The 23,649-nt window shown below is 39.2% G+C and overlaps 2 protein-coding genes across 7 annotated transcripts in view; one reads left to right on the plus strand and one right to left on the minus strand.

Moving 5' to 3' along the window:
* IL23R (interleukin 23 receptor) overlaps window positions 1-14,447 on the minus strand; it is a 65,024-nt gene extending 50,577 nt beyond the window's left edge. Inside the window, exons 1-5 of one of the 5 annotated variants that reach the window (XM_084958706.1) lie at window positions 14,315-14,447; window positions 13,099-13,201; window positions 8,749-9,045; window positions 2,233-4,292; window positions 1,275-1,398 (exon numbers count right to left, since the gene is read on the minus strand). In XM_084958706.1, coding sequence (XP_084814832.1) covers window positions 1,275-1,342 — 68 coding nt within the window. In that variant the 5' untranslated portion in view covers window positions 1,343-1,398; window positions 2,233-4,292; window positions 8,749-9,045; window positions 13,099-13,201; window positions 14,315-14,447. 5 annotated transcript variants of the gene reach the window in all.
* The window catches only part of C6H1orf141 (chromosome 6 C1orf141 homolog), a 185,717-nt gene that overhangs the window by 67,063 nt on the left and 95,005 nt on the right, over window positions 1-23,649 (plus strand). For both annotated transcript variants that reach the window (XM_084959073.1, XM_084959069.1), the window contains one exon: window positions 7,307-7,368. The gene's annotated coding sequence lies outside the window, so the exon portion shown is untranslated. The remainder of the gene's footprint in view (window positions 1-7,306; window positions 7,369-23,649) is intronic.

A 23,649-nucleotide genomic window follows, 5' to 3' on the forward strand; every position in this document is an offset into this window, starting at 1 on the left:
TAATACATATAACATACAAAATATTTTGGTCAACTCTTTATGTGATTGGTAAGGTTTCTGGTCAACAGGAGGCTAGTAGTAGTTAGGTTTTAGGGGAGTCAGAAGTTACATGTAGGGGTCAGCACCCCAACCCCTAGATTTTTCAAAGGTCCACTGTACAAAATAAAGGAAAGATGGTCAGCCTACACAGACACCAAATTTAAGATTTGAGAGTCATTGGTAACAATTAATAGTTTCCATGAACGTAGTGCTAGCTATGGACCTGGCACATTGATACACACTGTAAAAGCTAAATTCCACTTACATCATTAGCCTTAACTGTGCATTAGGTTCTAATTTTAAACCCATTTTAAAGATAAAGAAATGGCAGTTTGGGAAGGTTAAGTTGCCTGAACCCTAGAAGAAGGATAGAGCTGGGATTTGAGCAAAGATCCTCTTAAAATTGTGCTGTGCTATATCTGATTAGGCCCTTGCCGCACCACCCCCCCCAGCCCCCCCCCCCCCGCCCCAGGTATCTCCAATGAGTAAAAAGGGTAGAAAGATTATGGAACACAGGGTGTTATTGCCCCACAGAGTGAAAAATGCTAATGACCTGAAGGGTTTTGGTAGCTTCCTTGATCAGAGTTAGAGAGTTGGGGATAATAAGAACAGATTTTTTTTTCTTTGTCTATCTTTCTATCTTAAAATGGGTTTAAAAATAGAACCTAATGCCTCACCCGTGGCATATCAAGGTTCCTAGGCTAGGGGTCAAATCGGAGCTGTAGCCGCTAGCTTACACCACAGCCGCAGCAACATGGGATCCCTAACCCACTGAGCAAGGCCAGGGATCGAACCCATGTCCTCATGGTTGCTAGTCGGGTTCTTTGACTGCTGAGCAAGGATGGGAACTCCAAGAAAGGAATTTTTTTTTTTTTTTTTTTTTTTTTTTTGCTTTTTAGGGCCGCATCCACGACATATGGAAGTTCCCAGACTAGGGGTCAAATCAGAGCTGCAGCTGCTGGCCTACACCACAGCAATGCAGGATCTGAGTCGTGCATGTCTGTGACCTACACTGCAGCTCATGGCAACACTGGATCCTGACCCACGGAGCGAGGCCAGGGATCGATCCCTCATCCTCATGGATACTAGTGGATTTATTACCGCTGAGCTGTGATGGGAACTCCATAAGGATGCACTTAATGTTTGAAGCTTATTTCCTGGATCCCTCTGGATGCACAACGTTGGCCAGACTGGAGTGGAATTATTCATGTTAAACCATCGAGGAAGGAACCTACCTCTTCACATACACCACATACTTTGTGGCTATGTAGGTGGGCTTCCCGGCATCCCAGGTACAAGTCATGTTGCCTGAATATTCATAAATGACACAGGTTACTTTGTCAGGGACATCTGGTGGATCTGCAACAAAATGTATCACTTAGGGGCCACCACAGAAACAAAGTTTTTTTTTTTAATAAAGTAAGTTAGTCCATAAACTTTCCATTTCATTTGTAAAACCAAGCCAGCTGGCACTCAGCACCTCCCCACTTCCCTCCCTACCAGCCACCTTGCAATCCACTTTGCCATCAAACACTGCTACTTTCCTTTGCATACTTGACTACATTCTCCCTTCCTTTGGGGACACGAAGGTGATCAAGTTCTTCCCATTCAAAAAAAAAAAAAAAAAATCCCTCCCCAAATTCTCTCGCTTCAGCTGCCAATGTATCTTTCTCCTTTTCTTAATAGCTTTTTAAACATAGTTCATTGTACTGTCTTTTCCTTCATCTTGCACTTACACTTAAACCCCAAACACTCAAGATGCAGGCTTGCAATTCCACCAAAACCACTGTTGTTAAGATCATTAATGACTTGGAGTTCCCGTCGTGGCACAGTGGTTAACGAATCCGACTAGGAACCATGAGGTTGCGCGTTCGATCCCTGGCCTTGCTCAGTGGGATAAAGATCCTTGCTCAGTGGGTTAACAATCCGGCATTGCTGTGAGCTGTGGTGTAGGTCCCAGACGCGGCTCGGATCCTGCGTTGCTGTGGCTCTGGCGTAGGCTGGTGGCTACAGCTCCAATTAGACCCCCTAGCCTGGTGAACCTCCATATGCTGCAGGAAGCAGCCCTAGAAAAAAACAAAAAACAAACAAACAAAAGATCATTGATGACTTCTAATCCACAGATTCTATGATGTCTTTGCAGTCATGATGGGGCTTGACCTCTACAGCATTTGCTGTTTTGGTCACTCTCACCTTGAAATCTCTCTGTCTTTTGGCTTTTGTGGAAGGGTTCTCCACAGTGTTTTTCTTCTACTCTGGCTGGCCACTATCTCCAACTCCAGCACCTATTCCAACACCTGCTTTACAAATTCATACATGCCATAGAGTATTATTCAGCCTCAAAAAGAAAGGGAATTCTGATACCTGGCTGTAATGGAGATGAATCCTTGATGACATTTTGCTAAATAAAACAAGCCGGACACAAAAGGGCAAGCACTATAGGATTCTGCTTATAGAAACCACCTAGAACAGTAAGGTCACAGAGACTGAAAGTAGAATGCTGGTTGCCAAGGGCTGGGATGATGGGGGAAATGAGGAGTGGTTATTTAATGGGTACAGAGTTTCAGTTTTGCAAGATGAAAAAAAGTTCTGGAAATGAATGGTGCTGACAGTTGCATAATGGTGTGAAGGTGCATTTAATGCCACAGAACTGCACATTTAAGAATCACTAACATGGTACATTTTCCTACAATAAAAAAAGATTAAAAAATTTTTGGCATTTATTGAATTCCCTTTTTTTTTTGTCTTTTTTAGGCCGGCAGCCACGGCATATGGAGGTTCCCCTGCTAGGGGCCTATTAGGAGCTGTAGCTGCCAGCCTACGCCACAGCCACAGCAATGCCAGATCCGAGCCACGTCTGCAACCTACACCACAGCTCATGGCCATGCCGGATCCTCAACCCACTGAGTGAGGCCAGGGATTGAACCCACGTCCTCATGGAAGCCAGTTGGGTTCATTAACCATTGAGCCACCACGGGAACTCCTGGCATTCATTGAATTCAGTTTCAAGTTTCTCTTTCTTTCTCCCTCCTCCCACACCCTCAGCTCCTTCTCTGAGTGGCCATATTATGGAGAACATTGCTAGTTTTTATCTGCTACCATCTATCCCTTTGAGAACTGACTTCTTCCCCACTCCCAACCTCATCCCCACTCTACTCCTATGCCAATGGCCCTCAATCACACAGAAGTGTGCCCTTGACCTAGGCTGACTAATGGGAGTATTTCTCTTGGGAATGAACACATGACTCAGAAGGAACCAATCAGAATTATTCCAGGGACTCTTTCTGGAGCCACTGAAAAGGAGATGCTTTCTTCTCCTCCGAAATTGCTGTCTGAGTAACAAGTGAGCTGTGAGTTGTTGATGGCCATTTGCTGTCATAATGAAACAGTCTATTTAAGATTGAAGCCAATACAGGGGAAAACAAAATGCAAGAGATGACAAAGATGAGAGCGTTCTGATGACATTGAACACTTTGAGCCTCTGAAGCCTATGAAACCCAACAACTATAGAACTGCATCTGGAATTTTCAGATGCATCATCCAATAATAAAATACCAAGAATCAAGATCAGAAAAGAAGTATGGAAATACCAAGTGCTTATTATATATTCAGTTTTCATGTGTGGCTCTCTCAGCTTGTGCCTATGTTTGCAGTACTTCCTGGGAAAGTTGACTACTCAGAAAATGACAAGAAAGGAGTTCCCGTCATGGCTCAGCAGAAACAAATCTGACTAGGATCCATGAGGATGCAGGTTCGATCCTTGGCCTCGCTCATTGGGTTAAGGATCTGGCATTGCTTTGAGCCGTGGTGTAGGTCACAGACGTGGCAAGGATCTGGTCCTTCTGAGGCTGTGGCGTAAGCCAGTGGCTATAGCTCCGACTTGACCCCTAGCCTGGGGACTTCCATATGCTGCAGGTGTGGCCCTAGAAAGACAAAAAGAAAAAAAAAGAAAAAGAAAAAGAAAAAGAAAATGACAGGAAAAAATGGAAGGATGGGGACGCAAAAATAATAAAATACAGGAGTTCTCTTCTTGGCTCAGCAGTTAATGAACCTGGCTAAGATCATGAAGATGCTGGTTTGATCCCTGGCCTCGTTCAGTGGGTTAAGGATCCTGAGTTGCCATGAGCTGTGGTATAGGTGGCAGATGTAGCTTGGAGCCCACGTTGCTGTGGCTGTGGCTGTGGCTTAGGCCAGCAGCCGTAGATCGGATTTGACTCCTAGCCTGGGAACTTCTATATCCCATGGATGTGGCCCTAAAAAGCAAGAAAAAAAAAAAAAAGAATAAAATACAGACATTTATGCACCAGAAGTTACACTCAAAGATTTATCTTAAATATTAATATATTCCTGCACTTCACCTATAAATTATCTATCAAGAATATTACTTATAAAATAAGAAATATATGAAAAAAAATTTATCCAAGTCACAAAACAATGCTAGGTAACATTTAGGTCTATCAAATTGACAAGGATTTTGAAAAATGGTAATTTGCAGTGTTGGCATGGACTCAGGGAAATCCTCTAACACATTGCTGGTGGGAATGCAAATTGGCACAATCTTTATGGAAAGCACTTTAGATAGCACAGTCTTTAAAACTTCAACCCAGCAATTTTATGTCTAGGAATGCATCTTTACTCAAATGTTCATAGATATATAAAAATACTTGGCTAAAAGGATTTGCCTCTTAAAGTGTCATTCATAATAATGGAAGATTCAGAAACAACCTTAATACCCCAAAATACCCTCCTAAAATATATCTAAGAACAAAGTTGTAGAAGACAATCTAAGTATCTGGCCTTTGGAAGGTACTAGAAATATGTTTAATTAAGTAAGCACTGGCCATATGATGAAGGGTAAAAAATAGGTTACAAAACAGAGTAGTATTCTGTTATCATTTGAGAGACAGATGGTTAGGGGGTGGTGTCCAGAGAGGGGAAAGAGAAAGACGAGAGAGAGAGAGACACTGAGAGAAAGATGGGAGCTTGAAAGACATTTTAAATTATTAAAGAGAGAGTCTGTTAGTAGTGAGATCACAGGATTATAGAAATGGTATGTATTTTTGTTGTCGTTGGTCCAAACTTTTTAAAAAACTTTCTGCGTGAATGCAATTTGATTTTACAATTAAAAATGTATTTTCAAACCAAAGTGCTTTAAAATATTTTGGTGCGTTGTAGCATTAAGTTAAAATGGGGAGAAAGTGGACTGCAAGTAAGATAAATCTTTAAGTTTTATTTGCGCCTTAAAGGAGGTAGGTGTAGAAACATAAATTTAAGTCATTTTGGATATTGATTAAGTTGGTGTCCCTCGTTAATTACAGTGATTTGTACTGAAGTTATTTCTCCCTCTGGTTTCAGATAGTGTCCTTGATTTAGCCATCATAAAAGACAGCCGTCATCAATATTTGGGGCTGTGTTATTCCACAGCATTTTCTCTGAAGTGAGTGCTCAGGGTTCTGTCTAGTAACTAATTCACTTTGAAAAGATCAAATAGATTATATACATACATGCAAACAAATGCAATATGTGTAAATGTGAAGCTGTGTAAAGGTGGGACTAAGAGTATGGTTATGAGAAGCAGTCGGTATTGTTAGATCTCATTGCCAGCTTATTCAGTGTTCACAGACAAAAACCTGCTGTGCAGCCAGATGTCACAATACCACATGCTCTCCTACTGATTGCAGGACTGGTAACTGGGTCCCAGGTTTCTTGTTAATTCAGAATCCAGCCAAGGGTCAGGTTCTACGGGGAGCTTCCTGAAGGCAGAGTGGGTGCTCCCCCTCCTCTCTGAATCCTATCATTTAACACATTTTTGCTGGATACCAATCACTCTTTGAAGTGCATTTCATGACTCCATTAATAAAATGATTATGAGAAGAATTTAAAATAAAGAGAGAAACAGTGCTTTTGGCAAAGATCACTCTGCAATTCCTTACCCAAGGGGTACACAGACCAGCCTATTGTGTCACTGATGAGACCTGGTAGCAATGTTAAAGATGAGTGTTTAGGGCCTTTTATTGGATAATAAGCCTACTTCTGTCACCACGACAAAGAGAGATCACAGATGGTTAAAATTGAAGTCAAAGATATTTACATTTTTAAATTAATTAGGGGAAATATGACTGTTCCATGACTAGTTTTTAAATTAATTTAAATAAATTCATATATATGAATAAAAATATCATTCTTATAATGTTTTATCCCATGATTGCTGTGACTCTGATAGATAAACTTTTCATATCGTGTGTGCCTTTAGTTACAGAGAGGAATCTAAGAAGTGTTTAAGATTATGGCTAAAAATGAAAATTGTGACCATAATTATATTTCACAAATAACACATTACAGTACAGAACCTTTTAAATATGTTTGGATATCTTTTGAGGAAAAGCAACGATTCATTTATCTTCTCTCTGTCTTTTATGGTTTGTCTCCAGCCTAAAAAAGTGCATATCATCCCTTCGTTCAGAACAGTGATGATAACAGAGTAAAGCTCACAGGATGAATATTCTGTAATCAAAGTGATCCAGTGAAAGCAATGTGATTTCTAGAAGACCACAAAAACCCTCAAAAACCCTTCCTTGACCTACTTAGATAGCAAGTTTTGTTTGCTAAGAATTCAGAGCCCGATTATACAGCGGTTCTTGAATCCAGGGCTTTGAGTAAATTCTTACATGGCAGTTACACTTTCACACTCCTAACCAGAGGCCTGTGTAAGAAGGTACCACTCTCAGAGTCATAAGGGGAATGAGTGATGTTCTTTCTAAGAGGCCATCAGCAGCAAATGTTAAGTACTTCTAATTTGCTGTCCTAGAAGGGGAACGGAGACCACTTCCGGACCCTGAACATTGTCGGGTGCTGCGTTTGGGGGCAGAGGGCCTCAGCCAGAACTGGGAGAGCGGTTTGCAGTGACCTGTCACCCAGACTGCAGCAGAGGGAAGGGGGCCGTGCTTCTTCGCCTCCTTGCTTCCTCTGGCTTAAATGAACTCGCCTTTCCCCATAAGTATGACAGTTGCTCATTTGCCCTTCAGAGAAATCGTCTCTCAACATCCCACCCCCACCCCTAAAGGCTAAATAGTCTTTAAGCACGAAGGGTTATTTCTGTTTCCTGAGGATGTGGACAAGTTAAGAAGTCCTCATGCCACAGATAAAATGTCTACCTGGGGTTTCAATTCCCACAATTTAGGGCAAGGTTAGCCTGTTATTTGTAGTTTAAGGCATATGTTTGCTGAGTTTTTCTTTGACTCCAACAACTACTAATTTCTTTCCTCAGTTCACCTCTGCCACCGCCCACAGCTCTTCTTGCCTGAAAATCACGAGTGCAGGTGCCCAGAGGTAAGCCTTAGATCTGACTCTCAAAAGTATGGAGAAAGGCAAAGATCCAAAGTCCTCTCTTTCACTGAACATGGACCAGGTGAATCTTTGGATTAAAATGGTGCTAAACTTACTGATTCTTCCTTCATAATAGTAGAACCAAGAATTAAGTATATAATTGTATAAGTCAGTCCGTGTTACTATGGTAAATTAAACACCCTAGAATACTACGAATGCAAATTGAATTTAGAAAATATTTTTAAGATTATCTTGATTAATTTTTTCTTAATAATTAGAGCCCCAAACACAGTGATTCACACTTGGGGCAGTGACTTTAGGAGCAGGGAATTGTATCAGAACCTCCCCATGTTTTATGCCTTTAAAAAGATGTAGGCCCATTAATGTCATATTTTTAAAGTGTAAAATATGCCTTCAAATAAGATTATTGAAAGTCAGTGCTTACCATAGCCGATATAATGAGCTGCCTTTTACAGGCAAAGACTTGAGGCTCAGACTGATGGAGCAACTCCCTGGCTGATAAGAAGTACAGCCTGGACACAAAGCTAATGGTGCAACTGCCTTTTTTCTTCCTAAATCTTCGCCTCAAAATTTCTCAATAGGATCTGTTTCAAAGTTGATGACATTAGGTTGGAAGACAAAAGAGTAAGTGAAAAACAGATGAAAAGGGCAACACTGGAAATCCGAGGTGGCTCTCCCTCACATATGCTGTGCGTGGCCAGGCTAGTGTTGAAAAAAATGTTTTTTTTTAATGTATTGGCAACATTTAAAAATTTGTGGAGTTCTTCTTGAAATTTCATACTTCTGCCCTCTTGAAGAATCAAAAGATCTAGGAATACTGGGCCCTCATAAATGCTGGAGCCAGGCAGTGGCTGTGCCAGTGCCCGTAGACTATCAGTGAGCTTCCTCTCTGCATAGTTCCTACCAGCCTCCTTTCCTCATGTATTTCACCAGCCTGGCCCCTGGAGACATTTGAATTTGCAATTCCTGCATTAAACTAATATGTGAACTGTATTAATTTGCCTCCTTTTTTTTTTTTTTTTTTTTTTTTTTTTGGTCTTTTTCTAGGGCTGCATCTGAGGCATATGGAGGTTCCCAGGCTAGGGGTCTAATCGGAGCTGAAGCCTCCAGCCTATGTCAGAGCCACAGCAACACCAGGTCGGAGCCGCATCTGCAACCTACACCACAGCTCATGGCAACGCCAGATCCTTAACCTGCTGAGCGAGGCCAGGGATCAAACCCGCAACCTCATGGTTCCTAGTTGGATTTGTTAACCACTGAACCACGACGGGAACTCCAGTTTGCCTCCAGTTTAACAAGATTGGTAATTACCAGTTAATTGTTAGACTTTCGTTTGGATTTTGAGTGCACCCCAACACTTACATCCAGAAGAAATGTCTTTTCCACATATTAGTGTCTCTTGAAAATATCCAGGACATTCAGCAGTACAGTATACAAAGGCTTGTGGCTCCAGAAAGTTGTTATACCAAAGACGAGATATTGTTTTATTAATTCTTGTGATTTGAAATCTTTCTTTGATGCCATTTTTATAAAAGTAAATTTTCCTTGGTTGGCAGTTCTTAATTGTTGCTTGGCAATATATAGAGATATTCACACCCATCTTAAAAACTGCGGCTGGTTCTACCCAGATGTGGCCAGAGCAGTTTATATTTGTAATCCCTGGAAAACAAATCAATAAAATTAAAAATTCCATGTAAAACATTAAAGCAAGAGAGTCACAAAAATATGCTATGGCATTAAAATTTTTTCAGTTAATTGAATGATTTCCATTGGAAAAGAGTTTCAGGAAGCAGTGGATCACTTAATTACTTAGTTCATTAGAGTGTGTTTTTACCATGTTCTGTTGACATTCAGCAGCGTGACACAAGACCAGAGTCGGCTTTCAGCTTTTCAGCTTCTCTTAACTGTCCAAAGAGCAAATATAATAAGCTCTCCTATGCTAAAAATGAGGACTGAGGCATTTTGAGGTTACCCTGTTTTTTCAAAGGCAGTGTTAGAAATAACAATTGGCAGAGTTCCTTGGTGGCTTAGCAGGTTAAGAATCCAGCATCATCACTGCTGTGGCTCTGGTTATAGCTGTGGTGCAGGTTTGATCCCTAGTCTGGGAACTTTTTCATGTCACAGGTGCAGCCAAAAAAAAAAAGGCAGTAACAATTGGCACTGCAGAATTCAATTCTCTAGCTACTCAATCTTTAATTCTTTTATAGATATAGGCTACATTTATCAGAAAATTATGAGTTTAATGAATAAAATCATACTCTTATTAATGGCAAAATTTATTGCTTGATAACTACTTAAAATTAATCATTAATTTAATAACATGGGAAAATGTTCAGGATATAATTTTAATTAAAAAACAAGGTGCAGGAGTTCCCGTCGTGGTGCAGTGGTTAACGAATCCGACTAGGAACCATGAGGTTGCGGGTTCGATCCCTGCCCTTGCTCAGTGGGTTAACGATCCGGCGTTGCCGTGAGCTGTGGTGTAGGTCGCAGACGTGGCTCAGATCCTGCGTTGCTGTGGCTCTGGCGTAGGCCGGCGGCTACAGCTCCGATTCGACCTCTAGCCTGGGAACCTCCATATGCCTCGAGAGTGGCCCAAGAAATGGCAAAAAAGACAAAATAAATAAATAAATAAATAAATAAATAAATAAATAGATAAAAATAAAAAACCAAAAATGCAAAAAAAAAACAAGGTGCAAAACATTTAGTATAAGCTCAATGTTAAAAATAAATGAAGAGAAATACACTAAAATACTAACAATGATCATCTCTGTAATCATTAGAGTAATTTTTAAATTTTTAATTATATATTTCTGTGTTTTAAAAATTACCTAATAATGTGTTGTTTTTACAAACAAAATCCAATAATTTAAAGTCATTTACATAAACTCAAATGACAGTGCAATGAAATATCAATTAAATTCATATCAAGGAAAATTTTATTTTAGGCTTTTTCTGGAAATACTTGTGTTAAAATATCCCAGGAAGTTCCCACTGTGGTGCAGTGGGTTAAGGATTCAACTGCAGCAGTTCAAGTGGCTGAAGAGGCATAGGTTTGATCCCTGGCCTGTTGTAGTGGGTTAAAGGATCCAGTGTTGCCTCAGCTGTGGCTCGGATTCAGTCCCTGGCCCAGGAACTTCCATATGCCACAGGTGTGGCCATTAAAAATAAATAAATCTGAAAACCTCATCCAAATAGTCATATTTAAAGGTCAGTTTGTTTTTTTTGCTTTTTGGGTTTTTTTTTTTTTTTTTTTTTGGCTTTTTAGGGCTACACTGTGGCATGTGAAAGACCTTAGGCTAGGGGCTGAATCGGAGCAGCAGCTGCTGGCTTACACCACAGCCAAAGCAATGCCAGATCTGAGCCACATCTGGGACCTATACTGCAGCTCATGGCAACGCCAGATCCTTAACCCACTGATCGAGGCCAGGGATTGAACCCGTGTCCTCACGGATACTAGTTGGGTTGGGAACTCGCAGTATTGGATTTTTAATATCCTTCTCTTTGAAATTCAAAGCTTAAAGAATTAACTTTTTGTATAATATAAATGTAATTGAATATGTCTATTTGTGTAGTGGACATTTACATATAAATTATAAATATTTAAAAGCTGAAATAATGATAAAAATAGTTCCATCATTATCAACAGGGAATTGAAGCTGAAGAGATGAAAAGAAGTTTTAAGAAAGCATCTGACTGCTTTAAGTTCAACAATTCAAATTCAGACAAACTGCATCTCAGCACCTTATATGTGAATACTATCATGAAACCATTATGAGTAGTGTTTTGAGAATCCATAGAAAATATAAACAATGTCAGAAGTCTCCAGATTTGGACAAATATCCTGGTTTTCAAAAATGGAATAAAGAAGAACCCCAGAACACTGCACCACTGAGCTTCACAACATTCTGGAATGAATTAGTAAATCAATGATTTTTTGGTACACAGAAAAAAAATCAGTAATTGGTAGGAGTCAATATGGATTATACAAGAATAAATCATACAAATATATTTTAACTTCTCTTTTTAATATGCTAAAATAAGCTATATAAATATGTTAATTTCTTTTTTTTAGATTGATCAGAAATGCTAAACAGTATATTTTTTATTTCAGCAAAGTTATTGAAAAGGATTAACATATCATTGTAGCAGAAAACTTAGAAAATGTAGTCTGGATGATGTTAAAAATATTCAGAGTAGATTGAACAATAATAATAAAGTAATTTCTAATGGATAGCTGGAAGGTCTCTAGTTCCATATATCACATGGTCTGGTCCTGCTTTTTTATGCTTTATATTAATCACTTGGATACATAAACAGAATTCCTACATATCATTTGCATATTTCCAGGAACTGGAAAAAGTAGCTGGTGCATTGTTTCTCCTAAATCTTTTTGGATAGCTGTTGGTCTGACTCTGGAAGTGTCCGGTCTCCTGCTCGAGGGATTCTAGTTCTCATGGTGGGGTTACTTCTCTATCTCTAATATGCGTGTCCCGACTGACAGAAGACAGTTTTGCTTTTGTCACTAATCTAAGTAACTTGCATGATTTGCAAAGCTTCCTTCAAGGTCTAGAACGCCGCCTTGGTGTTGCTTACCTCCTAGTAAATGAATTGCTATCATCTGCCCAGGACCCTGTGCCCCCCGTAGAAACTCTCAAATGCCAATGTCTTCCCTGCCTGAAGTTCTGGATGATCTTCTTGGATTCCTAAAACCTGCATGTGTCTTTGTCATAGTGTCAGGTGTGTGTGTGTGAATTAAAAGGCAGGAGTCATATCAGCACATAATACTGCTGCACCAATGTGTTGTGAGGAAGACAGGCTTAGCATAGCACCTGACACATAGTAACCATCAACAAATGATTTGTGGAATTGAATTAAGTTCAAATGTTTGGGAGTTCCCGTCGCAGCTCAGTGGAAATGAATCTGACTAGTATCCATGCGGACGCAGGTTAGATCCCTGGCTTCACTCGGTGGGTTAAGGATCTGGCGTTGCTGTGAGCTGTGGTGTAGATCACAGGCACACTTTAGATCTGACATTGCTCTCGCTGTGATGTAGACTGGCAACTGCAGCTCAGATTCGACCCCTAGCCTGGGAACCTCCATATGCCTTGGGTGTGGCCCTTAAAAAAAAAAAAAGTTTGATGAATTATCATACAGATTACAATTGTCCAAAGATAGAATATGCCAACTCAAAATAATAAACTCCTTTGGGAAAATGTTGGCATATGAATTTAAGGTCTGTCTGCTAGAGATGCTTGATAAAGGAATCCTAATTAGCAGGGAGGTTGACTTTATTTCACGTCACGTAATTTTTTTTTTTTTTTTTGGCTTTTTAGGGCAGCACCAGCAGCATATGGAGGTTCCCAGGCTAGAGGTCTAAACGGAGCTACAGCTGCCGGTCTACACCACAGCCACAGCAACACCAGGTCTGAGCCTCGTCTTTGACCTACACTACAGCTCACGGCAATGCTGGATCCTTAACCCACTGAGTGAGGCCAGGGATCAAACCCGAAACCTCATGGTTCCTAATCAGATTCGTTTCTGCTGTCCACGACGGGCACTCCATGCCACGTAATTTTTTTGTGTGCGTATAATCTTCCCACTCTAATAATTTTTGACTCTTCAGAGCTCCTGATATAATGCCATGAACATAATAAACACTCAGTATTTTATTTGAATAAAAGATAGTAATAGGTACTGAAAATACTGTACCTCCATGACACCAATTGAAGAATATGTAAAGAGCTATGACCACATCCCATTGAGTTGTGACCTGATTCATGCCTGAAAGCAGGAAAGTGCTCTTTGTCGCTTTCTAGAAAAAATATGAAAAATGTGTAAATGGTAATATTTTATAGAACAATAACAAAGTCATAAAAAAATAACCTTTTTTTTCTAGCAGTTGTTTTTGATGAGATCTTTGATTAGGAAGACAAGAAAGGGAAGAAGGAAAAAAAGGAGGGAGGAAGGAAACAGGGCAAAGAAGAGTCACTGGTGTGTGAGGAGGTATAATAAATAGAGGTGGAGGAATAAAGCAAAAGAATGGAATTTCATACCCTTCAAAATCGCTCTGAATTATCATAGTAGGGCCTTTTGACCCTTGATAAAATACAATTCCTTCTAATCGTGTCTCTCTCATCAGTAATCTCTTTCTGCTCTAACACCTGATGCTTCATTCTTTTCCTGAAGAGTCTATATGCCTTTTGAGGTTTACATACCTTTCAAGATCCGGAAATATCAGTCTTTGATGGGTAAAACTTAGGAAAAGCCAAAAATCTCAGAACTTCCAGAGAAAAGTCTTTCAAAATGAAGAAAGAGGAAGTGAGACAAAGGCTTATGTGCTATCACCAGTTAAAGATACAGAAAACCCTTTTATCTGTAGAGAGCTCATCAGAAACACATCATAGACATTTCAAACAATATTGCCACTAATTTACAACTGTGGTTAGATACTCAGTTAATCAGTTACCTACCTTATTGGACAATTCATTTATCCAATAGTCAACATTATTCAGTTATTTTAACTTGTTTAATAAAACTTGAACCTTTCATATAAAACAACAAAGCTCATGAATTATCACAGTGCACAAGATTCTGATACCATTTTTTAAAACTGGGGTCCCCATGACGTATGACTCTTGGGATCCCTTTCGTAATTTGTTAGTCATCGTCGATCTTCTCTTTAAAAATAATAGGCAAATAAGCTCTAAGATAGTTAGAAGTTAACTCTTCACCTCACAGAATATATGCAATAATATTGTTTTAAAGCGATGGGATGTCAGACAATATTACAGATTCAAACATTCATCAGTAACCATTGTAGGAACTATCACAAGAACTTAGAAGAGAAAAACCATCTTGGCCCATGTATTTCCAAAAGGAAATATAGCTGTTTTTTTGAGTATGAAGATGATCTGTGTCTCTTTACCTTTCACCTTGTTTGAAGCACATAATTCCACTTCAGAGCCAGGCTGCTACCCTTCTTGCCTCTATCACGTCTTCTTTCTTTACTGCCTACCCATCAACGATCACTTCAGATGTTCAGTAGTGAGGCAAATGGAAATGTCAGCAAAGCCCCGACCTACATTTCAGATTCTTGAAGAGGAACTCAAACTGCCCGGTTCAAAATGACTGGCTCTTATGTCACTATTTGGGAAAACCCAGATTTCTGAAAGTGAACTGCTTTGTCAGTACTTTTTTTTTTTTTTTCTCATCTTAGTTTAAAACTATCTGTATCATCCTAGAGGTGGAATACCGATAGATGCTTTAACTCTCAAAATCTGTGGCACTAATGACGTGTGGTTTTAATTTGCAACCAAGGTTGATATTCACAATAAACCTGTTTCTTAAGAAAGTTTAAATGCTATTGTTGCACATTTATTTATTTTACAAGCATTTTTGAACATCTCATATGATGTGCCAGGGGTCGAATGGGAGCCGGGGTGTAGGTCACAGATGGGGTTTGGATCTGGTGGTGTTGTGGCTGTGGTGTTGGCCAGCAGCTGCAGCTCTGATTGGACCCCTAGCCTGGAAACGTCTATATGGCACAGGCGTGGTCTGAAAGAAAGAAAGAAAGGGAAGGGAGGGGAGAGAGAGAGAGAAAGGAAGGAAGGAAGAGGAAAAGGATATCAGCTAATTTTTTGGGAAATTTGGACAGTGGAGATGAGGTTGATGGACAGCTCAGTGCAAATCAGGACCCACTTATTCATTTTAATGGGGGCTAGTGGTAGTTCTTAACTATGTTTCCAAAAATATCTGTCATGTATATCTTTTCTTTGGTGAACAGTCTGTTGAAATCTTTTGTCCATTTTTATTGGTTTATTGTTTTTCTTATTACTGAGTTTTGAGAGTTCTTTATATGGCTTGGAAACCAGTCCTTTAGGAGACACACATTTTGCAAATATTTTGCCCTAGTCTGTGGCTTAGTTTTTCATTTTTTATCAATATCTTTTGAAAGAAGTTTCTAATTTTAATTTAAGTCCAACTCATTAATTTTTTTGTCTTTTTGCCTTTTCTAGGGCCGCTCCTGCAGCATATGGAGGTTGCCAGGCTAGGGGTCGAATCGGAGCTGTAGCCGCCGGCCTACGCCACAGCCACAGCAACGCAGGATCCGAGCCGCATCTACAACCCACACCACGGCTCACGGCAACGTGGGATCCTTAACCCACTGAGCAAGGCCGGGGATTGAACCCGCAATCTCATGGTTCCTAGTTGGATTTGTTAACCACTGCGCCATGACAGGAACTCCCCCAACTCATTATTTTAATGATTCTTTTTTTGTCCTGTGAGCCTCTGCTTATATTTTTATCAATGGATCAATATATAATCTTGCTTTATGTGTGTTTCTGTTTAAAGATCTTATTTAACTTATATTGTTGACTCAGTGACATTGAACTCAGGGCCAATGGCCCTATGTAATTCATTCCTGAACAAAGCTTAACTAACATGCATGTTCTTTGTAATGTAATTGCAGGCTTCTGGAACTTAGGAGCACTAGACTACTTCAGGATTATACTTGGGGGCCATTTTAAAGAGAAAAATCACCAACAAAAAGCACAAAAGGTGAAAAACATAACACTAAATAGACAACAGAAAGGGCACTTGATTACAGTATGAGAGCAAATTAGCTGGGAACTTGCACCTTGGGTGTCTCAACTTTCACCAGTGTATAAATCTCTGCAAATGACTAGCAAAGTCCTGTAAGTACTGATTTTCAGTTTATAAATAAATTTTAGCTAGTAAATAAGTTCACCAAATAATACCAAATTGGAATGATGAGGATCAACTATGTAATGTCTCATGTAAGTGGTTTGACTTCATTTGTTAATCAGAAAAATCAAGACCCATTAGCTTCGCTTTCTTCCCATTGGCGGGGTTACTATCTGGGGACCCCAGTACAGTCCAATTTATACTTGTCACAGGGTGATTATGTATAACACTCCATTTTATTTTCAAAATGATTCCAGTTTGGAAGGTATATTGTCACCCTCTCATAAGCCTGTGACTAATAAACTCTTTATTTCCTAAAAGTTACATAATTTCAAGTTTTTCTCTAGCCTTTTGTAAAAGTTTGGAATGGTTGTTGGCCTAGGTGATGAAAAGGGTGATTGAGTATAAAATGCATGATCTTGAAAACATATCATGTTAAACTAGTATATTTGGAGTTAACACATCATCAGGGTAAATACATTATAATGCAACATTTAGATTTTTTCCAGCTTTTCAAAAAAGATCCACTTTAGGGAACTTCAGAGCAGAAGGAAACAGAACTGTAGTCCATATGCAGTTGTGCTTTTCTATAAATTTACCTGCCTGTTGTGAGTTGAAAATATCTCTAGTTTCCCTTTCCAGAGGCAGCAAACATTGTCATAAACAGACTGACTACTAGAAAAGACTCCTTGAAGTGGATTGGTTGGCCTCTCCCTGTTTAAAAAGTATAGCTAGACCAAGACCGTTGCTTAGCAATACTGGTCTGCCATTGAGGAGGAGACCTAGAGGGATCTATCTTGCCTCAGAATTCAGAAGCCATATATGGGTGGGAATGAGCAGGAAAGAGTAGACTGTTGATCTCTGAAATGGGAACTTGGTGACTCCCTGATTCTGAAAAGAGGTGGAAGACCTACTACCTCTCTATAGGAAAGTGATATGGCAGCCCCAGCCCATTTTTTTTTGGGGGGGGGGGAGGGGTGGTATATGGAAGTTTCCAGGCCAGGAATCAAACCCATGTCACCCAAATCCCTACAGTGACAACGTCGGATCCTTAACCCACTGTGCCACAAGAGAATTCCAGCCCTGGCATTTTGAAATGGGCCTGGCTTGGGACAGATAATCTGGTTAGAGAGGAGGACTAGGGAACTCTCTTGAATTTCTGCCTGCAAAGCAGTTACCCTATTTCTACTTAGATGACTGCATTTCTTTGAAGTGGCTTTTGGTAGGGGAGACTCTCTGAACATTATCATGTGTAAAGCTCCTAAGCCTTCCCCTTGAAGGTATAACTAAATATGCAAATCCTATTAGGTAGACCTGATTTGAAAGGCTTAACATTTTATGTCAGAGTAATCTAGCAATTCTGAATGGAAATCAAGCTCATGGAAGAGTGGGGAGACTGGTGGGTGGTTGGATGAGTTATTTTCTGAAGAAGGGAAGATGGCAAGGCTACCCAAAGAGACCAGAGGAAGTCCCCTATTATAGAGATATGCTCAGGGATGATATTTGCACATATCTGCACAATGCTTGGTCGCTAGGATACATTGGTACAACCCACTATCTCTCTACACCCGGGTGGAAAACAGGTGTCCGCATTTGAGAGGGCTTACTGTACTACGATGACCGAAGGGTGACTGGGTCCCTCCTCACTCCCTACCTGGGACAAGACATGTATCCAGCCTCCTCCTTGGGCAGTCATGAATCGAACCAGGATGAAAGAAGAGGGCCTTTAGAAAGGCAACACAAAAATAAGACAGGAGGGCTTTTTTTCCCCTTAGGCAAATAACAGGAGTTATGCTTCGAAACAACTCCCCCAGTTCGTGGTGGAATGAAAGTCTTATTGTTGAGCAGATGTTGGTTCAGAAAGTGGTTTTCTCCTCCCAGTGTCTTCTTTAAACCACCCCAAAGGGAGGCAACTGCATAAGGGGGCCCCTTAAAATTGAGAATGAGAGGAGACAAGCCTGCTGCGAGGATGAATGGACTTGTGCAGTAGCCATTCCTCAGGCCTATGTAAGGTTGTTTCTATGTATACTGCATTAAGGGGCCTGATCCTGGAGTCAAGAACGCTTGCACTCTTTAATATCCTGCAGTTTATATGTCCTATTGAAGTGAAGATTTGTTTGGGTAATTGATGTGTCAGACTGCCTTTCTGTTGTTACAGGCCTCGTAAAGGGGCTACGTATTCCTTAAGTGCTTTCTATGGGCCAGCCTAGACTAGGTAGGGGTTGTGACTACAAAGATGTTAACAGCTTTCCAGGACCCTGAAGTAAGAAAGAAGATCGTATTTCAAAATTACAAGGAAAAACAATAAAGTGTTAATGGAAAGACAGGAAAACAGAGGAATAGAGAGGACTGCAAAGGAGCCTCAGGTTCATACTTTTGCAAGCGTCAGCCCCGAATGCCAACTCGTGAAAAGCACGGTTTGCGTGATCTGGGTCAATGACTCAGGCTGGGTTTCTCGCGTGTTCCCTCTAGTTTGATCTCGCACTTGTGACTGAACTAGATCTTATGGAACCAAATACTCTGGTTTCTCATCGGATCGTATAAATCTTTTGGCTTTTTGTATGGTACCAGCATTCCTCATTCAGCTGCCTCTAGTGCTACCCTGTCCTCCTCCAGTGGGTGTAGACCACACCGTATCACTTTGCCTCACCAGTAGTGCCCAGCTCATCATCTGGGCCTGCCCTACTTTTCAACGTTCCCAACTGAGTAATTGCGAAAAGTACAATTTCAGTTCCACAATCTTAATTTAAGAAGATAACAGAAAATGTTATTCATTTCAGAAAGCTTTAATCAAAAATATTGAACTTGGGGAGTTCCCTGATAGCCTAGCAGTTAAGGACTTGGTATTGTCACTGCTGTGGCTCAGGTTTCTGCTGTGGCTTGGGTTGGATTTGCAGTCTGGGAACTTCACAGGTTGTGGGTATGGCCAAAAAACATTGAACTTATTTTTCTAAGTTCAAGGCCTTGAAGTTATACATTTTAATTATCCTGAGGACACTTTTTGCCTGGAAAAAACTCATTTTTCAAATCTGCCAGATAAATGAGGTGTCACTTTATTAATTTTCTCCACTACCGAATTAACAATGCCATTATTCATAACGAGTTATATAGACTCTTTGAAGAGAAATAAACATCATAAATCTTTTGGTTCATCCAAAGGATGGAACCTACATGCAGCTGCTCAATGGTTTTCAGTATCAAACACCTTACGGCTCATTCAGCTCTGTTAGAGGAATCTGAGCTGCTGATTGAATCATCCCCATTTCCTGTGAGGTGTGGATTAAAGGTCAACTTTACCTTATTTCCTATAGGCTTGTTAGAGGCTTAAGACTGCTAAGAAGTGGAGGTGGTTCAAAACCTTCAATACACACCTCTAGCTCTTGGAGTCTTCATGTGTACTTTTAAGGAGATCAGTTTCCAGATTCTCAACTTGCTAATGTGCCCTTTCCTAAATTTGGTTTCTCTTAGAACAAGCCTGGATTCACAGTAGTCATCCTTTCTCTTCTTAAAGAATGGCATCCATCCCAAATCTCAGCGCTGTGCATTACACTGGGGATAATTAGCTCCAGGGTACCAAGCAGACAGAGAAATGGGAATACTGGTTTCAGGGATGACTCTTTGGATAACTAATCAAGTTGCTTTAAACACATAAGGCTTCTAATCATTTCTTGCACTGCATATATCTTTTTAGAAAAGCAAAGCTTACTAAAAATACTTGTATTTCAGCCCTTGTTGACATACTCTGATTTTTAGCCAACTTGGGGCTTTTGGGGTCCATTTTGGAAATTCTGGATGTTGGGCATCAGAAGCCATGTGGGGAGCTTAGGGTTATCCTCTTAAATGTAAATGAGATTGTTGGTGGACTGTCACATTTTTTTCCTAGACACGTTGGATAAAATTCATGTGTAAAATTTTACTTGATTTCTTTCAAGTTTGCTGTACATTATGGAATAAAATAGTTAAATGTTATGTTATCAAATTATGTCATGGCAGAGTTCCCGTCGTGGCTCAGTGGTTAATGAATCCAACTAGGAACCATGAGGTTGCAGGTTCGATCACTGGTCTTGCTCAGTGGGTTAAGGATCCGGCATGGCCGTGAGCTGTGGTGTAAGTTGCAGACTCGGCTTGCATCCGGAGTTGCTGTGGCTCTGGCGTAGGCTGGCAGCTGCAGTTCCGTTTAGACCCCTAGCCTGGGAACCTCCATATGCCGTGGAAGTGGCCCAAGAAATGGCAAAAAAAAAAGAAAAAGTTATATCATGGCATATTTGTTCCTACTACACCTAGTCTCACTTATTTCATCTTATAAACCGTTCAGTAATTTCTATTGTCTATTTAAAAAGAAGTAAACTTATTTACTAATATTCTGTTTAATATTTAGATGCTAATTAAAACATATGCAAAGGGGTACATAATTTTTAAAGTTTATTTTAATGGTATTTAAAGAAAACATTTGGAAGACCACTGCACTAGTATTCACCCATACTAGCAAAACAAAAAACATGTGTGGAAAAAAATACACCAAAATAGCAATAGTGGTCTCTTTGGATTATGGAATTATGGTTATTTTTTCTTCCTTTTGCTTTCCTACAACTTCCTATTTTTTTTAGGATGCGTATATTATATATGATAATTTAAAACCATTTAAATAATATTAGACCCATTAAGGACAGGAAGTCTTTAAAGGGAGGGGTATAATCCTTTCTAATCAATTCTGAAATATGAGGCAGCTGGAGGGAATTATTGGTGTGTCTATGATGTACACATTTCATTTAGGCAAATTCAACTATAAGTAGAGACAGGGAGAATTTTTATCCTGTTAAATTATCCTTCATTCTTCTTGCTATCTTCTTTAAAAGAGACCTTGGACTTTTAGTGACTTAAAGAAAAGACAAGCTATATAAAAAATGCAATAATAATGAATATTTTAAAAAGTGAAGTTTATTGTATATATTTAAAGTGTACAATGTGATGATTTGGTATTATGTATACATATGTGGAATGAATCATGTTAATCAACACATTCATCACCTCTCATGGTTATTCCTGTGTGTGTGTGTGTGTGTGTGTGTGTGTGTGTGTGTGTGTGTATACTTCAGACCTACTCTCTTAGCAAAATTTCTAGTATAAAATATGATACTATGTTATTATACTATGTTTTATACTATACTAATACTATATTATTAATATAATACTATTAACTATATTCACTATGCTTATATTAGAGCCTCAGAACTTATAAAAAAAATTTTGTACCCTTGGATCAACATCTCCCCATTTCCCCCATCCCACAGCCCCTGGGAACTACCATTCTACTCTCTGTTTCTATGAATTTGGCTTTTTTTTATAGATCGCTCATGTAAGTTATAACATTCTCTGTCTGGTTTATTTCATTTAGTGTAGTGTCCACCAGATTCATCCATATTGTTGCAAAAGGCAGGATTTCTTTCCTTCTCATGGCTGAATAATATTCCATTGTGTGTGTGTGTCTATGTGTGTTCTTCATTGTCTTTCATCAATGTCTTGAAGTTTTCAGTGTACAGATCTTTCACTTCCTTGGTTAAATTTATTCTTAAGTATTCTATTGTTTTTGATGCTGCTTAAGTGGATTTTAAAAAAATTTCTCTGTTGGGAGTTCCCGTCGTGGTGCAGCAGAAATGAATCTGACTGGGAGCCATGAGGTTGCAGGTTCGATCCCTGGCCTTGCTCAGTGGTTAAGGATCCGACATTGCCGTGAGCTGTGGTGTAGGTTGCAGACATGGCTCGGACCTGGCATTGCTGTGGCTGTGGCATAGGCCAAGGGCTACAGCTCTGATTCGACCCCTAGCCAGGGAACCTCTATGTGCCATGGGTGTGGCCTTAAAAAGACAAAAAGACAAAAAAAAATTTCTCTTTCATATAGTCTGATGTTAGTGTATAGAAATGCAAATGATTTTGGATATTGATTTTGTATTCTGAAACTGTGCTGAATTTATGTATTAGTTCTAGTCATTTTTTGGTGGCATCTTTAGGATTACTCTCTATATTAAATAATGTCATCTGTAAATAGAAACAATTTCTATTTCAATTTAGATACCTTTGATTTCTTTTTCTTGCCTAATTGCTCAGGCTTGGAATTCCAGTACCATACTGAAAGACGTGATGAGAGTGGACATCCTTGTCTTATTCCTAATCTTAACTTTTAGTTTTTCTCTATTGAAGATGATGTTGCTTATGAGATTTTCATATATGAGGTATATTCCTTCTATACCTAATATACTCAGAGTTTTTATCATGAAAGAATGTTGAATTTTGTCAAATGCTCTTTCTACATCTATAGAGATGATCGTATGATTCTTACCCTTCATTCTGTTAATATGTATCACATTTTTTGATTTGCATATGTTGAACCATACTTGCACCCCAGGGATAAACCTCACTTGATCATGGTGTGTGATCTTTTTAATGTGCTATTAAATTCAGTTTGCTAGTATTTTGTTGAGGATTGGTGCATCTATGTTCATCAGGGAAATTGCCCTTGATTTTCTTTTCTTGTGAACTTGGCTGGCTTTGTTATTATGGTAATGCTGACTTCATAAATTGAGTTTGGAAGTATTCCTTCCCCTTCAAGTTTTTTGGAGAAAGATTGCTCTTAATTCTTCTTTAAATGTTTGGTAGAATTCACAAGTGATGCTGTCTTGTCTTGAACTTTTCTTTAGATACTGATTTTGCTCCTTAATAGTGATAGGTCTCATATGTTCTGTTTCTTCTTTATTCAATATTGTAGGTTATATGTTTCGAGGAATTTAATCTATTCTAGATTATCCAATTTGTTGGCATATAGTTGTTCATAGTAGTCTTTCAGGATCGTTTATATTTCTGCAGCATTGTTTGCAATGTCCCTGATTTCGTTTATTTGGGTTTCTCTCCTTTTTCCTTAGTCTAACCAATGGTTTGTCAATGTTGTCTATCTTTTCAAAAAATTCAGCTCTTAAGAGTTCCCACTGTGGCATAGTGGGTTAAGAATTGACTATAGTATCTTGGGTGGCTGCTAGGCACAGGTTCAATCCCTGGCCCAGCACAGTGGGTTAAAGTTGGTGTTGCTGCAGCTGCAGCATAGTTACAGCTAAAGCTCTGATTCATTCTTTGGGCTGGGGACTTCCATGTGCCACAGGTGCAGCCATGAATAAAAAGAAATAAACTTTTAGTTTTATTCATCTTTTCTATTATTTTTCTAGTCACCCCTTCATTTATTTATGCTCAGATCTTTGTAATTTCCTTCCTTCTAACTTTGAGCTTAATTTGTTCTTTTTTTTTTTCAACTTTCTTGAGATGTAAAGTTAGGTTTCTTATTTGTGATCTTTCTTTTTACTAATGTACATGTTTATTGCTATGATAATTATTATTAACAATAGAATTATCATTTATTATTATTATTATTACCATTGGCTTTGATGGGAAATTTATATTATTTTCTAAAAATGATTGAAAGCAATAGCAGAAAAAAGTTTTCTTTATTCGTTTACTACTTCTAATCAGTGGAAAAATATTTATAAAAATATTCATATTTATTTCATG

The sequence above is a fragment of the Sus scrofa genome, chromosome 6 (genome assembly GCF_054392235.1).
Source record: "Sus scrofa isolate SSC_HxYL_T2T_F1_AM1 chromosome 6, Sscrofa_HxYL_maternal_Yorkshire_Landrace_v2.0, whole genome shotgun sequence".
NCBI lineage: Eukaryota > Metazoa > Chordata > Mammalia > Artiodactyla > Suidae > Sus > Sus scrofa.